The following is a 14,686-nucleotide window of genomic DNA, read 5'->3' on the forward strand; positions in this document are numbered from 1 at the left end:
GTTGTACAAAGGAAAGAAAAAAAGAAGAATGATGACAGGAGAAGTGGAGAGACAAGAAAAGCAAGTAAAATATTTGTGGCTGAAATATGACACACTTTCACTAGCTCTGTGTTAGTTTAATTGTTTTCTGCAGCTTGCCTAAATGAGGAGGGAGTTAATATATTCACAGTGATTCACACTTGGTGGGGTTTTGTTTGCACCAGAAGGATGAAGGACATAATGATTTCCCCTGAATCTTGTAATAGATTTCCAGGCCTTCAGTACCTTTGTTACCAAGTTGCCTTTTTAATTTCTGCACTCTGCCAGGAAATTCAGTACAGATCATCTAAAAGCTTCTCTCTTTCCCTCTCTTAAGTCTTTTCTGCCTTTCTTTTTGTTACATTTGTTATCTATGAAGTGTGGAATGGGATAAAATTGGGCATTCCCTATTCAGTTAGTCTTTTGGGTACCCACATAGTTGGAATTTCATCAGAAAGAGTGGAACTTGGCACAGAAGCTATTTTGCAGAACTGATAATAGAATTGGGATCAAAGAGCTGGCAGTATTTATACTTTGTACACAAATTATCCCATAAATGTTGTTTGACTAGAGATAGTGCATCTCTTCTTCACACTTTCTGTTTTATTTTAAAGAGGTTGCATTCATGTTTACTAAAGAAATATTTCTATTGCATTAAAAATACAGAATATAATCCCTTTTGTCCTTTCTTTGGATACAGTATCATATCTGGAAAGAAAGTCCCTAAAATAGGACTAAAGAACTGAGAGGAAATGTAGTATTTCTGGCAGGCAATTCATTCACTACTGACACTCATTGATTAAGTGAATTGTGCCAACACTATTTTTAGTCAATTTTACAAGTTCCTGAATTCAGCACTTTTGAAAAGTTGGAACATAACAATTGTTATTTTTAGCAATAATTGCCTAAGGATGTCTGTGTGCTTACCTAGGGATAATGAGAAGATAGATCCTGCTGTGTCTGCCAGGTGCTCATAGCAGGGGGAACTTGTAATGGGATAAGTTACAAAAACTATTTCAAGAGTGAAGAGTTCAAACTTGTGACTCAGACACAGGTTGGTCCTTATTCCTCTTCTACTCTGGGGGGGAAGTAGGATTTGCCAGAGTGATGCCTGATGAAAACTGGAATATCCTTTGAAGGGAGATATTCATAGTGTTATTACTCACGAAAATATTTCTGTATGAAACTATTTCAGCTCAACTGACTATATTTTGCTGCTAATCTCATCACTAAGTGTTTAGTCAATAATCAACAAAGTGCCAAAGTGTCACTCTGTAACTGATGACCTCTTGCTCTACAATTCAGCTTCTCCCAGTCCTGTTCTGGAGGGTTTGTAAACATAAGTCCTTACAGTGGGAGAACATCACAAGTAACAGCAAAATAAAGCTGAAGATGCAGCAAAAATGTAGGTGAGTAATGTTGTGTGTACTGTGCTCCTGAGAGCAGTGTACTTCTCATCCACTTGGGGTGATGCGATTTATGCATCTGTTCCTCAGAGCTGTGTTGAAATATTGGCAGAATTTGACTTGCTAATGGCCTATATTTGCTCTAATTCAGTATGCAATAAAGGAAGTATTTGCATTTTAATAAAAGGAAGGAAGTTAACCCAGAGGTCACTGTTATGTTTGACAGAATGTTCAGTGTGGGTTTAAGTTGGGATCACACTCTATAAAGGTACTATGCAATTACAAAAAGCAGTATAATTCCTAAATGTAGAGTACAATGATTTCACACCATACCTGTTTATGGATGCAGATTTTTTCTGCTGAGAGTTAAATGTCCTGCCTTGCATCTCGTTGCTGATGCTTTCTATAAAGCTGTTGTAGTGCCAGGGAGGGAAATGTCTTTGCCACGTCTGCACTGCACCAAATCTGCTTCCTCAGACTGCCAGTCTTTACACACCCGATACGGAAACAGCCCTTTAGTGAACACTTAGTTTTCAGCATTTATGGAAGTGTCAATCTTGGGCAGACCCCCAGGAGAAGGCCTGAGGGCCCTTCCTGAGCTGTGCAGATGGCTGAACTTCATTTTGTTCATCCCTGAGGTTTCTGCATTCATAGCCTTGTCTGTGAACTGGGGGTTGGTTTTGTAGCTCCTAATGAACAGCTGCTGTGCTAATTGCCGTTCTCCCCAGTTTTGGGGGAGCAGACAAAGGCAGCAGGAGCTCTTGGAGCAGCCCAGCTGCGGGGTGTCCTGGCTGGTTGTGCCTGAAATACGAAGGTAAGGTAGGGCAAGAAGAGGTTTATTACCCTGTTTTCTGCCAGCACTGTGGAAATTAGAGGAGTTCGCACTCCGGGGTTGCTAACCCAGCTTCTGTTACTGGTTCGGAATTAGCGTTGGGTAAAGGAAGGTCATAAAGATGTCTCCTGATCCCTGCTGAGTGGCAAAGAACAGTTTGCAGAGGAGATATACTTGTAAGATCACAGCACATCTGCCCTAATGATGTGCCTTCCAAGGACGGGACACTTCTTGAATTGTGCCAGTGCCCTGCAGACCTTTCAGTCTTTTTTTAAATCCGTTTCATAACCTTTTTACCTGTTGGCTGCTATGACCTTCCACGGGCTCTGCAATACTGAAATATTTCTAGATACCCCTGATGAGTGGCCTGTAAAGACCTGATTCTCATCTGTCACTCCTGTTGAAGTTATTACTGGTCTTAAGAAAAAGCTTAAATATTCTAGTCATAAACTAGCTCCAGTGGAATATATAGAATTGAATATAATTACCCCCATATTGCAGAAGAGAGAAAGAGACAATGAGAAGTGAAATGATAGGCCTAAATATAAATGTGTTTAGTAGCTGAGATGGAAAGAGCATCCAGAAATCCTGTATTTTAATATTAGATCTGGTACTGTGTCACAGATGGATATGGAGTGAGAATAGCAATTAGGCTCTTTGTGTTATTCATTTCATTGTCTGAAATTTGTGCTGTGGAATGACTTATGTTCACATCCACTTAAAAGAAATGTTTAAAGAAATTCCAATAGCTCTTTAGAATAATTAAATTACCTTCACAAAGCACTGGCTTTTTGCTGCTTTCATTGTGATCCCGAGCAGTGAGTGGAGGGGTGAAAACACAGATGTTCTATCCCTTTTTTTTTTTTTAATTTGTGCTCTGCATTTTGTTTGTAACATGAAGTCTTGCATATGCATGCTGCTGCTCTCCCCCAGATAAAATGTAAAGCTGTATATATCAACTTAGTAGGTTCAGCTGCACATTGTCCTTTTGATGATCGGGAATTCATTTCCCAGGCATTTTCTTCTGAACTACATGCACAAATCTACCTACCAAACTGCTAAATACTTCCAGAGGTTTGCATAACATGGTTTTGAATTACTTAAAATGATTTTGTTACATGCTTGTGTTATAACAATTTGATGCTACTGTATTAGCAACTAGTGAACAGTCTGCAGGGACATAAGCAAGTGTGGATTTTAACAGGAGAATTGAAATAAATTGGACCTGAATATTTGGACAGAAAACGTTAGTATATTTACTGTGACAGCATTGTATTGGGCTCTAGGGCAGCCTTTCAGGAGAGGTTTTGGAAGTCAAGTAACCCAAATAATTTAAAGTAGATTAGAAAGATACACTAGAAAAGTGGAAAGACTTCTTGTATTTCAAGAGTAAAAATTTAGTGTTTCATGTGTTTGATCAGTGCAAACAGTATGTTTAAAACTGTTGGAATTATTAAGATGTGTGGTCTGTGTATTTAAATTACACATAGTTGACCCTTCTTCTTTGGTTTGTGCACCAGCAGGAGGAAACAGATGATTTGTTTCAGAGTATGTACATTCCACATACACACACAGTCTGGGCTAAGGCACATGCTACTACTATTTTTTGGTGTGGTTTTGCTTTCTTTTTTTCACTTTCTTGTGCTACACTTCTGATTTTTTCTGGTCTGTGCTGTTTAGTTAGGGGAACTTTGGAGTCATTAAATAATCTCCCTTTGATCTCACAGTGTCTTTAACTCAGCTGACACTCCCCAGTAACCCAGGTTAGCTCTGCCAGGCTCTGTAGAGATGGGCTTTAAAGTGTTATTGAAATAACTCCTGTGTCCTGAAAACCTTGGCACACCTCCACCCCCTCTTTCCCTGCTACTGATGAGCACCGATTCTGTCAGCTTTTTTGAGGGATGTGCAGCATAGTGACAAGCTGCAGTCATCCTCTAGTATAAGTAGATGCAGTAGCAATAACCACTGCAATAAAGCAGCATGCACTTAGATCAGACCTCATCTGGGGCCTGGGAGTGATTCCACACATGCATGATGCTTTCAGATTTCTGTTGCTTTCAGGTGGATGGAAAGGGACTTGTGTGTTTTGAAGTTGAACAACTTGTTTGCACTGGGGTAATCACCAGAGCTCTTCATGTTACATGAAGAAGATTCAACCCCCACTTCTCTGCAGGATTTTCCTGCCATCTGTAGGAGGAGAAAGCAGGCATTAAGAAGGGAAGTTGTTTCAGCCTCTAACAGTGTAATGAAGACTTTCAGAAGCTCTGTTAGGGTAGAGTGTGTAATGGCTGGCAATTTCTGGGTACTGTGTAAAATCTGTGGTTGCAGTGTGGAGGCTGACATGCACAGATGGAGATTGATGTAGACTCTTGAGTATTTTGGGGAAGGAACAGCAAATCTGTGAGAATTATTAATATTATTATTATTTTGTAGCACTCAGGAGCATTGGCCTAAACAAAGTGCTGGAAAAAAACATCTTGACATTTCAGTGGCTTAAGAGTGGGAAAATATTTGATTCACTTGTTGCAATTCATTTTCTAACTGAGAATTAGAAGGGATGAAGGGATATTATTATTTCTGCTATAATATCTTCCCAGTTCTGTTTTCTATGAGGTATATTATGGGCCCTGTTCACTGGTGAGACAAACTGTAAGAGTTATTTCGTGTAAAAATGATAGTGTCCTGTAAAATCAAAATTACATTTGGGAAGGAGGTATCCATCTGTAATAAACAGAATAAGGAGGGGAAATACAGTCAGAAAGAGACAGGTTTGTCTTTTGTACAAGAACAACAAAACGGATTTAGGACATGGGAAACAGAATAATGGTATTTAGGGCTGATCTTCTCTAAGGAGGTCCTCATATTCCAGTAAACAGAAAGAAGGTTCTTAAATTCAGTGCTTGTTTTCCTGCTCTTTAGTTCAGCCAAACTTAATGTCTATCCATAGCAAAGCCTGCTTTATTTTCTATGGAATTAGAGAAGGATCAATCTACATGTGCAGTGTGTGTGTAGTACTTCGTATGAGGATGAATTCTTGTGGTGAGATGGTAATGAGCATGATACCCACCTAAGGTTTTACATTTTAAGTGTGAATGATGAATTGTGAATAAGGGTTTACTGATGTGGTCATTTACTTAACTGTACAGTTATAACAGAGCAAAACTAACAAAGTTACAGTGGTTTCTTTTTCCCTTGCTTATGTTCTAGCAAAAGGCATTTCTGATTAGCAGCAATTTTTTTCTCTAGAAGCTGACTTCCTTTTCAGGCTTTCCTGTGGTTTTTCACAGGGAAATATCAGCCAGCTGAATTTCTGGTGGTAAATTTGTAGTGCCATTTGAGCTTGGGACTCAAAGTGACCAAGTTGCGTCCCTTAAGAATTGTGCTGCTGTGCCAGTTTCTCCTTCTTCTCCATGTTTCATAACCATCACAAGCTTTATCTTCAGCTGTGTCAGAAAGCAGAGGTCGTTATTTGAATCAGGATGTTCCTGGTTCAAAATAGAAGTGTACTATTTATATCCTAACATGTTTACCATCTGACAGCTTCCTATGCTCTCACAGGAATGAATTAAAACATTGGTTTGGTTCCTGTTGCAGTTATCTGCATCACTGAAGTTGCTTTTCGGTTGAGTACCTCAGCAGGAACAGCAAGGATTGACTGCTGCTTGTTTCTCAGCCAGCTTTCTTCTCTCCAGGAGCCGAATCCCATGTTTGCTAAAGTTGATTTCAAGTTTTCATTGTTTTCAGAGGATATAGTGTCAATTTGCAGGATGATTCTTACAGACAAGAACCGATTCAATGTTTTATTTTAGTTATTTACTTGACCTCATAAGCCTTGCTGTTAGTTAATGCCTTTCTGTACTTTATGCTTCCAAGTCTCTCACCTCCTTTTAGATTTGGTCTCTGAAGTACATCAGCTGACTGTAACTGGCTTTGCAGGCTGGGTTTTCTTTGCTTCTTTGCATGAATTCTCTCCAGAAACAGTGATTAACAATCCTCCTTTCTTATTTATGTTTACAGGAAAATACTACTCCAAGAAAAGGTTGAAGAGACATAAATGACCCATTTGCTGTTCTGCCAAAAGTATAGATAGATTTAATTTACACCAGAAATTGTGACTGGAAAGTGAGCCTGCTTCTGAGAGTCTTCTGTTTCTTTTGTTTCCTTTCTAGTTTCACTGCAGATTTTTGTTTTGTTTTTCAAGCTCTGCATAAATATTCACCGTGGGTTTCTTTCCCTGTTATTACCAGCCAGCCCACTGATCAGGCACCAGGGTTGCAGTCTCGCTAAGTTTGTGTATTGTGTTGAAACCAGAAATCAAATATGTGAAAATGAATGTAATACAGTTTTGAGTGTTGTGATGTTCAGTGGGCAGATGTACATCATGAAGACCTTTCTTGTCTACAATTTGTTATGAAGATGAATCATTCTTTGGGGAAAGGTTATAGTCATGTTGTAAATTGCATTCTAAAACTGAAAAAAAAATCCAGCAGTGATAAATAAGTACCATCTGGAATCTGAAGTATATAATTGTATTATGATTTCTCATCCATATAAAATAAGCCCTTGAGAATGTTTAAGTTGAAGGCACAGTCACAGAGATACCCAAATCAGTTAACTTCTTCAAGTACTGAAGTGAAATGAACTAAAACAGTATGTTCCATGTGAGGTGGAAAGAATCCTAGAGCCAAGATAATGGAACTCCTTGCAGCACAGCTGTATGGGAGTAGGTATTTGGAGAAGCCGTGTAGTAAATTTTACCTTGTTTAAAAAAAAGAGGGGCTCACTTTAATTATTTGACTGATGATAATGAATTGTCATCAAAAAAAGCCCCCAAATGTCTTTTGTGATTTAATTTTGGTTGATGTATCTCCAAGTTGAAGCAGTGGATGCAGATGAGTTTTGTATGAGTTTGTCTAGCTTTGAGAAATATGCACTGCTGGAAATTAGTATTTTCTATGACTTGAAGAAAAGAAACAGGTATTTCTGAGAAAAGACATGGGAAGAAAAGAAGAGAAGAAAGACAGCTAAGAAATGGGAAAGCAGTGAAGAAAGCAAAGTGCCTTTTGAAATAACTACTCTGAATCAACATCACATACATTTCTGCTTCTGCCAGCTGCCCACTCATTTTCTCTTTTAATAGAAAGAATCGTCATGGTTCTGAAACAACTAGTGTAGGGAGCCATGGATTTTCTTAGGAAGTGAGTTTCCTGTCTTAGTGGGTTAGTGCTTGCAAGACTGGGTAATGGATTTGATCTCTTTATGGTGTATACAACATATCAAAATGGTAGAAGCAGCGCGTTGTTTTTCCAAAGACACTCCTCCAATGTATCTCAACAAGCCCTTGGAGTACAAACTTGGGTAGAACCTTAACAAACCTGGCCCTGGCTCCTATGCTCCTTGCTCAAAGCCACACTGTCTGCCAGCTGAGGTGTGTCTAGGGACAGACACACAGGAGACTTGCAAGACTAGCAGAGTTGATTTGTTCTCCGAAAAACTACCTAGGTGACTAAAATCAAAGAGGTGTTTGTTTTACTGACTTCTGTTATTCCTGTTCCTTTCCTTTTAGCTGGTGCTGCCGGAGTACTCCATCCACAGTCTTTTCTGCATAATGTTTTTATGTGCTCAGGAGTGGCTCACACTGGGGTTAAATGTTCCTTTGCTTTTTTATCACTTCTGGAGGTAAGCCCTTCTTTTATATGCTGACTGCTTGTTAGCCTTGCTTGCCAGCTCAGCACACATGCAGATTGTGTGAACAATGAAGGACAGTGTAGATGGTAGAGTGTAGATGAGTACCTCTTGCCTAGTGGCTCTTGCCTATAAGCCGCTGAAACGTATATTTCCAGAGAAAAGGGAAATTTTTTCATGATTTAGGATGGCTAAGGAAAACATATGATAATACAACGTGGCTTTCAGTTACTTAGATGAATATTCTGAAGGGTGTCTGGATGCACTCATCCCAAGTGAAAACATGGAAGTGAAATAGGCTGGAATCTGAATGTGCAACTTGGTGAAGCTTTAAATACTTCACAGATGAGGAGTTTCAAGACAGTTCATATCTGAAAGAGCTTGGACCTCTTCATTCAGCCCTAGCAAGGAAACCTTTCCATTGTAGTTGTGAAATAGAGACTGGGAAGGTTGACAGATTTTTGTGTCTCATCTTCTTTTTTTTTTTTTTTCTTTTTTTTTCAGTGTAAAGTAAGTTGTTTCTTTCTGTAGAGTAGGGAATTTCTGTTCTGCAAGGGAATTCTCTTTTAGAGACACGTGGAGTAGGGATTGGAGTAGGTGAAGAACTGTTTCTTCACACTGCCCATATGAAGAAGCGAGGAGTGCTCCCACTCTGGATATCTGAATTGTGTTCACATTCACCAAGGGGCTTCCAGAGTTGACCACGTAAGACCTGCTGTTGTTTTCCAGACAGGCAGTGCAGCTGCTGCAGCTGCATCTCCCTCTGCATTCTAGTGGAGGATCAGCCTTCTGTTGCTTCTGAAAATAACCAATAGACATCAGTTTTTGTGGCTGTCAGTCTGGAGACTTCCCTAATTTTGCATTTTCACAATGTTTGTAAAAGCACAGATGATTTTTGTCTGTCAGGGTCTCTTTGTGTTACAAAGGTACATATGGTAGCAGAAGAATAATTCTGTAAAGAAGTCAAAATCATCATGTCAACCAGGAACTAAAAAGCAGTCGCTTTTTTACACTTTTTTTCTGCAAAAGCTTGGTCGTAATGCAGAGTCATGTGATAAAGTGTATTATTCAGAAATTAGAGTGCCAGTATTGTTCTCAGAAAGCTAAATGAAATGAAGCTACAAGTGCTTTTCTCCCTATTGTTCTGCTTCAATAAAAAAAGATAATGTCTTATGCTGCTCTTTTGCTGAGTGTTAACAACTCTTAGTGTGACAATGAGCCCCATTTTAAAAAATTTTAAAACAAATATATCCAAGAGGAAAATGGTCAGATTCTAAGTAATGATATCAACTTTTGGAGAAAGCTTTTGATTATTTTTCTTTTCTATGATTCTTCATATGCTTTGTTATAAATACTCTATAATTACTCCTGCTTTAACCACAGGCAGGTTTGGGTTCATTGTGTAAAGTTCTGCACAGAACCATGAGAAGACATTGTCTAATATCTTCATTCAAATGAAGAGAATTAAGCAAGATTTCGCCTGTGGTTCTCCATAAAAGAACTTTCAATCTTATTAGAGGTTGTAAATGGATGTGACTAACATTGGAAGGGAGAAAGGCAAAGTTATTTTGAGAACAACTGCTTTCAAAGTAGTGCTGCTGGTCACTTGCTTGCTGTTTTTATATCTTCCTGTCTATCTGTCTATCCATTTGTAAGCAACCAGCAATCTTCTGCTTACTTTGTCAGAGCATCAGAAATGATTTCCTCTGATTTGTGCTGGTCTTAGAGCTGTTCATTAACTTTGTTGAGGACTTTTTTTTTGGTTTTAGTTTTGCTTTTTACTGCAAACTAACTGAGACAAAAGCTTCTTTGCCAAAGAACGTCTTCTGTCATGATTTTCTCAAACATTCAGTCATTACTGAGAATAATTAGAAATTTCTCCTATGTAAGAAGAAAAATATTTTCTGAAGAAAATTATTTGGATGATAAATTCTTGAGCAGTGCCACATGTAGAAAACATTGGTCAGACACTTCTTACATTACTCCATATTGGCTTTTTTCCTTTTCAGAGTTGGAGGAACTTAGCTACCAGTTGGTTGGGACTGTCACCTTTCATCATGTCTGAAATCAGTTGTGTAGGTGCAGTAAAAGCCCCATAATTCTTCCTCTAGTCTGTGATCACAAACCACTATATATTGTCACTCACAACGTGTGAGTTATCAGTGGATAAGCCAGAAATAACTCTGTAGGTAGGGGAAATGTTTTGATCTGAAGAATTAATAGAACCCAGAAAATCCACATTCATTAATTGCTTGGTTCAGTAAGAAGGGAGTGCTTAGACTAGCATCCTGATTTTTACAATGTCTGGAAACAGAGACTTGAGAAAGAAAGGGGAATTCCTCCTATATTATGGAAGATGGTAGTCAGGTCTGTACCTGCACATACTTAAGACAGATTATTACAGAGTCATTCCAGGTGTCTTCTCCTGCTCTTTCAGGTATTTCCGTTGCCCAGCAGATAGCTCAGAGCTGGCATATGATCCACCTGCAGTCATGAACGCAGATACCTTGAGTTACTGCCAGAAAGAGGCCTGGTGTAAGCTGGCCTTCTACCTCCTTTCCTTCTTCTACTATCTCTACTGGTAAGTCTGGCCATTTCACTAAGAGAACAGTAGCTGCTTTTCATTTCACTTGTGGCATTGCATTTAGAAATGACTGGAACCAACTGGACAATTTCTGTAGTCTCATAAAAGGTTGCTTCTGCTTTTGATTCGGGGAAGCACTCCCACTGACTGCTGGCACTTCAGTACAGAACATTTAGTGTTTACCTAAGGCCTGAGTCAGGCCCCAGCACCAACCAAAGGACATAACTTTTGCTTTCTGTATGGTCTTTTAGGATGGGTGAAATAGCGAATGTTGTGCTAATGGTATTACATCAAATAAAAAAACTATAATTCCTTATGATTCAAGAGGATCATAAGAAAAATACTATACCTTTGGTGTGGTAACACTCAAGATGGTAAATAAATGGGTAGATAGATGTTGGGTGGGAACATGGGATGCACCATGCCCCTAGTCATTCCTACAAGCTCCCTTTCATGACAGGGCAAAACCTGTGCATGATCCAAACCCCTAATTAAAGTACATTCATGGAGATATGCACACCAGTTGGGCATTGTCCCCCTGCCCCTTTCAGCTGTCACATGTCCTCAGTGCACAGACACAAATGCCCAGTGCAAAAATATGTCAGGATCATTTAAGGTAAGGCCTTGCCAGGATCCCAGTGCTTTTAGTCACCCCTGTAATCACACTATGAAAACTACTGGACAACAAACTCTAGCACACTTTAAATGGAGGTGATGTTTAGCTGTCTTTCTTCTACTCCTTCCTCCGTGATGTATTTGCATAGAGTTGCCTCTTCAAGCCATTCTTGCATGAAGTCATCCCTCTGCAAGGTAGGTTTGTGTGCTGGTGGAAGAAAAGTATGTTTTTCTCCTCTGATTACTGGTGTCTTACCTGTTCTGCTGTTCCTCACATCTTTAGGAGTCACTGCTGGATGTTATTGTTTCTCAGTATTCCTTTTAAATGCTATTGAGGTTTGTGGAAAAAAGCATTTTTTAACTCCACGTTTTGTATTGGGACCAAAGTTAGCTCTGTAGTGTGGTGTAGCATTTCTCCTGAGACTTTACTGCTGTGCAGCTTCCTCTGAGCCCTTCAATCTAAAATGTGGCCACCATCCAAAATCCACTGCCTGGTGCTAGATAAAATAGTATAAATGACAGACGTTTTTTCAATGCTTTCCTGGGTATTGGCAGAATTAAAATTGCAGCAAAATGGAGATGTGGCAATATATACTGCTTTCTCTGCTTTTCAGATTTGCATTTAATATGTAAGGATTCAGTCCATCTGGTGGCTGCATTTTATGTCTTTTCTAGTGTACAGAGTTCTTTTTCCAAAGGAATCAAAACAATGCAGTTTCATGGAAAACCTTGCCTGCCCTGCCGAGAGTTGCTGGTTGAAGTTTTAAAGATCAAACACAGTAAAGCAAAATGGTTTTGTTTCTTCGCTGTTCAAATCCAGACATCAGACTGAGCTTTAAAAAGCTCAAACACAGCTTGTGGTGCAGTAGGATGTCGATAATGAATTTGTTATTTCTTGAGTGCCTTTTGATACCCATCTTGAATACACCATAATTAAGATGCTTTAGAGAGATAGAAGGAATGCAAAGGAAAGCACAGGCCATTACAGTCAGACCTGAGGAACAGACAGCAAAGGGTTATAAAAATCAAAGTGCTCTGCATGCTTCAAAGGGATACTTTCATATTGTGTCTTTCTTTTGCATTCAGCATGATCTACACTCTGGTGAGCTCTTAACTGAAAGATCATCGCCAAGGACTGAAAACAACAAAGGCTGGAGGTACAAGGACGAGTGAACCAAGGGATGCATGATTAAAAAAGCAAAGAGGAAAACTTTGAACCCAAGCAGTAAATACCATACATGAAAGAGAGATCCAGCAAAGAGAAGCAGAATACCATGGGAGAATGGCTGAGTTAATTCTGTTTGTCTCCTGTTTCTCAATGTATTGCAGCAAATGATTTTCAAAACCCAAGCAAACAAAAAAAAATTGCAACAATGTGGGCCAAATCATACAACCATTCACCTTTCCAGGGATAATGCTGCTTGGTTTAGTGGATTCATTAAAACTATAATGCCTATAGTCCCTGCTGTCTTCCAGGAAGTAACATTTCTTTTCTTAAGGACTATTCTGGACTGAGGAAGCACAGGACAAGATGATCTTACACAGAAAGAAGAGCTGTACAACATTCTGAAAACAAGCAGTGAGTGGATTTTGGATGAGATGTGTGACTGTCCTACGCAGGGCTATTCTCATGACACTAGTCAAACGGGGATGTCAAATGTCATGGAACTGCTTCAGTGGTTTTGGTTTGTTAGGGTTTTTTTCCCAACCAAAACAACAATAACAAAAGAATTTGCAGTCTCAGTGTTCTGTATTGTAACTATATGCTATTCCTGGAGGTGAACATCCAGTATATTTCTGTACTTCATTTGTGATACACCAACACCATATAGTGAGATGTAGAAATACATTGGGTTTAACCTAATCAGGCCAAGCACTTATCAGAATAGTGTTCCTCTGACTGAAAATAACCCCAAACCAGGTAAAAGCTGCATATATTTAAAGAGGATTGTAACATAGCTATTATATTAATTACAATGCTGGATAATGAATACTGGACCAGCTAATTGTGGTCTGTAATTCTGTTTTGCAGTTTTACTTCTGCTGTAAAATTTAAGCTGGAACAAATACACAAAATATCTTTGTCTGGTGTGAGGTTCCTATTTAAAGATGTTCGGTTTTTTATAATTCAAAGGTTTTAAAATTTTGTCATAGAATTCTCATTCAAATTCATTTATATGGGCAGCATATCTTTATACATATATATGTATATACAAATACATATCTACATAAATACTCACAATCTATTTACATTTTAGGTCAATCTGTTTGACAGGTCAAAGGTATCAAGTGTCCAGAACTGCTGCTAAATATATTTCAGTGCTGATCCAGGTGAACCCAGACTCTTTCCCTCAAAGTCACTGGTGCTGTGGGTAGTAGCAAGGCTGTAAACTCGAGGCTGACACCAGAGCCTTCATAGACACTGCTTGGCTCTTGCATTGGGAATGAGCTGATAAGGTGGGTTTCTACCAGAGATTGGCAGAGAACAGCGTGGAGAGGCCCATCTGTCCCCTGGCTTGTTCACAGCTGATCCTGTTAGCACGAGCACGCTGCTCACCACGTTTGGTCTGGCTATTGAGAGCCAGTAGACTGATCCTGTACCAAGCTCTGAGGTGTTTATAGGCTGGGCACAGCAGCTCAGCTGGAGAGATGCAGTCTCACAATGGCTGTTGAGTCATCCCATGTCTGCCGTATTCCCTATGGAGCTGGAGTTGCTGTGTGCCTGCAGTGCCAGGACTCGCTCTGGTTTGGTCTGGCTACATTAACAACATTCAATCCTGTTAACCAGCAAAGCATAGTGGCTGCATGCTAACTCTGCTCCTGGACCATGCTAGCTCCCAAATCCTGCCTGGGCATTGCTTGAAATGGGCTGTACAAGCATTATACTGGGGTCATTCTAACAATACTTATATGAAGTTGTCCCAAGGGCTGACATTCTTTAATTTACAGTAGTTTCATTCTTTAATTTTCAGTAGTTTTTATTGGATAGATTTTATCTTCATAGAATGTAGTATACCCAGTTCTAGAAGCATAAGGCTGCCAAATCAGATGTGGGGAAGCTGATTTGGACTCTGGTGGTTCACAGGTTTGGATTACACCCACCACAGAGGTGGCTGAACTGCTCTTGAAATCACACTGACCCTGCAGGCAATACAGATATGTTCTCTTGGAGTGAGCCTGAGCTAAGGAACTTCACTGCATCATTACAGAGCTAACTCATAAAGCTCTGCTGCAGTGGAATAATTAGTGCACAACCCATGAAAAGCTGATGATTGCAACTGAATTTCTTCTCTGCATCCTAACTGAAGCATCTAGTTCTACAGCAGTATAGGAGCTGAATTCACAGGAACAAATCACAGTGAATAACTTCTAGGTGTCTTGCTACCTCATAAAACTTTCATCTCTGAGCAGGTGACTGACTCTTTCTGTGAATCTTCTAGGATTTCATAGGAGATGAAAAGAAATTACTTCAGGTTCCCTATATTCCAAATACATGCTTTCAAGTCCATTTCATTGAAAGGCTTGGAATTTTGTGAGGCTGGATGG

At 39.4% G+C, this 14,686-nt stretch overlaps 1 protein-coding gene across 2 annotated transcripts in view; it reads left to right on the plus strand.

The window, feature by feature from the left end:
• CNIH3 (cornichon family AMPA receptor auxiliary protein 3) overlaps positions 1–13,386 on the plus strand; it is a 44,470-nt gene extending 31,084 nt beyond the window's left edge. Inside the window, exons 4-7 of one of the 2 annotated variants that reach the window (XR_010997667.1) lie at positions 7,823–7,935; positions 10,379–10,522; positions 12,227–12,719; positions 12,919–13,386. Coding sequence is in view for 1 of the 2 variants with exons in the window: in XM_068185924.1 (XP_068042025.1) it covers positions 7,823–7,935; positions 10,379–10,522; positions 12,227–12,254 (285 nt within the window). In the remaining variant the exon portion in view is untranslated. Of the gene's footprint in view, positions 1–7,822; positions 7,936–10,378; positions 10,523–12,226 lie in introns of both variants that reach the window. The other variant, XM_068185924.1, reaches the window with a different exon arrangement.
• Positions 13,387–14,686: the final 1,300 nt, after the last annotated feature.

This window comes from Anomalospiza imberbis, chromosome 3, assembly GCF_031753505.1.
Source record: "Anomalospiza imberbis isolate Cuckoo-Finch-1a 21T00152 chromosome 3, ASM3175350v1, whole genome shotgun sequence".
In the NCBI taxonomy this organism is placed as follows: domain Eukaryota; kingdom Metazoa; phylum Chordata; class Aves; order Passeriformes; family Viduidae; genus Anomalospiza; species Anomalospiza imberbis.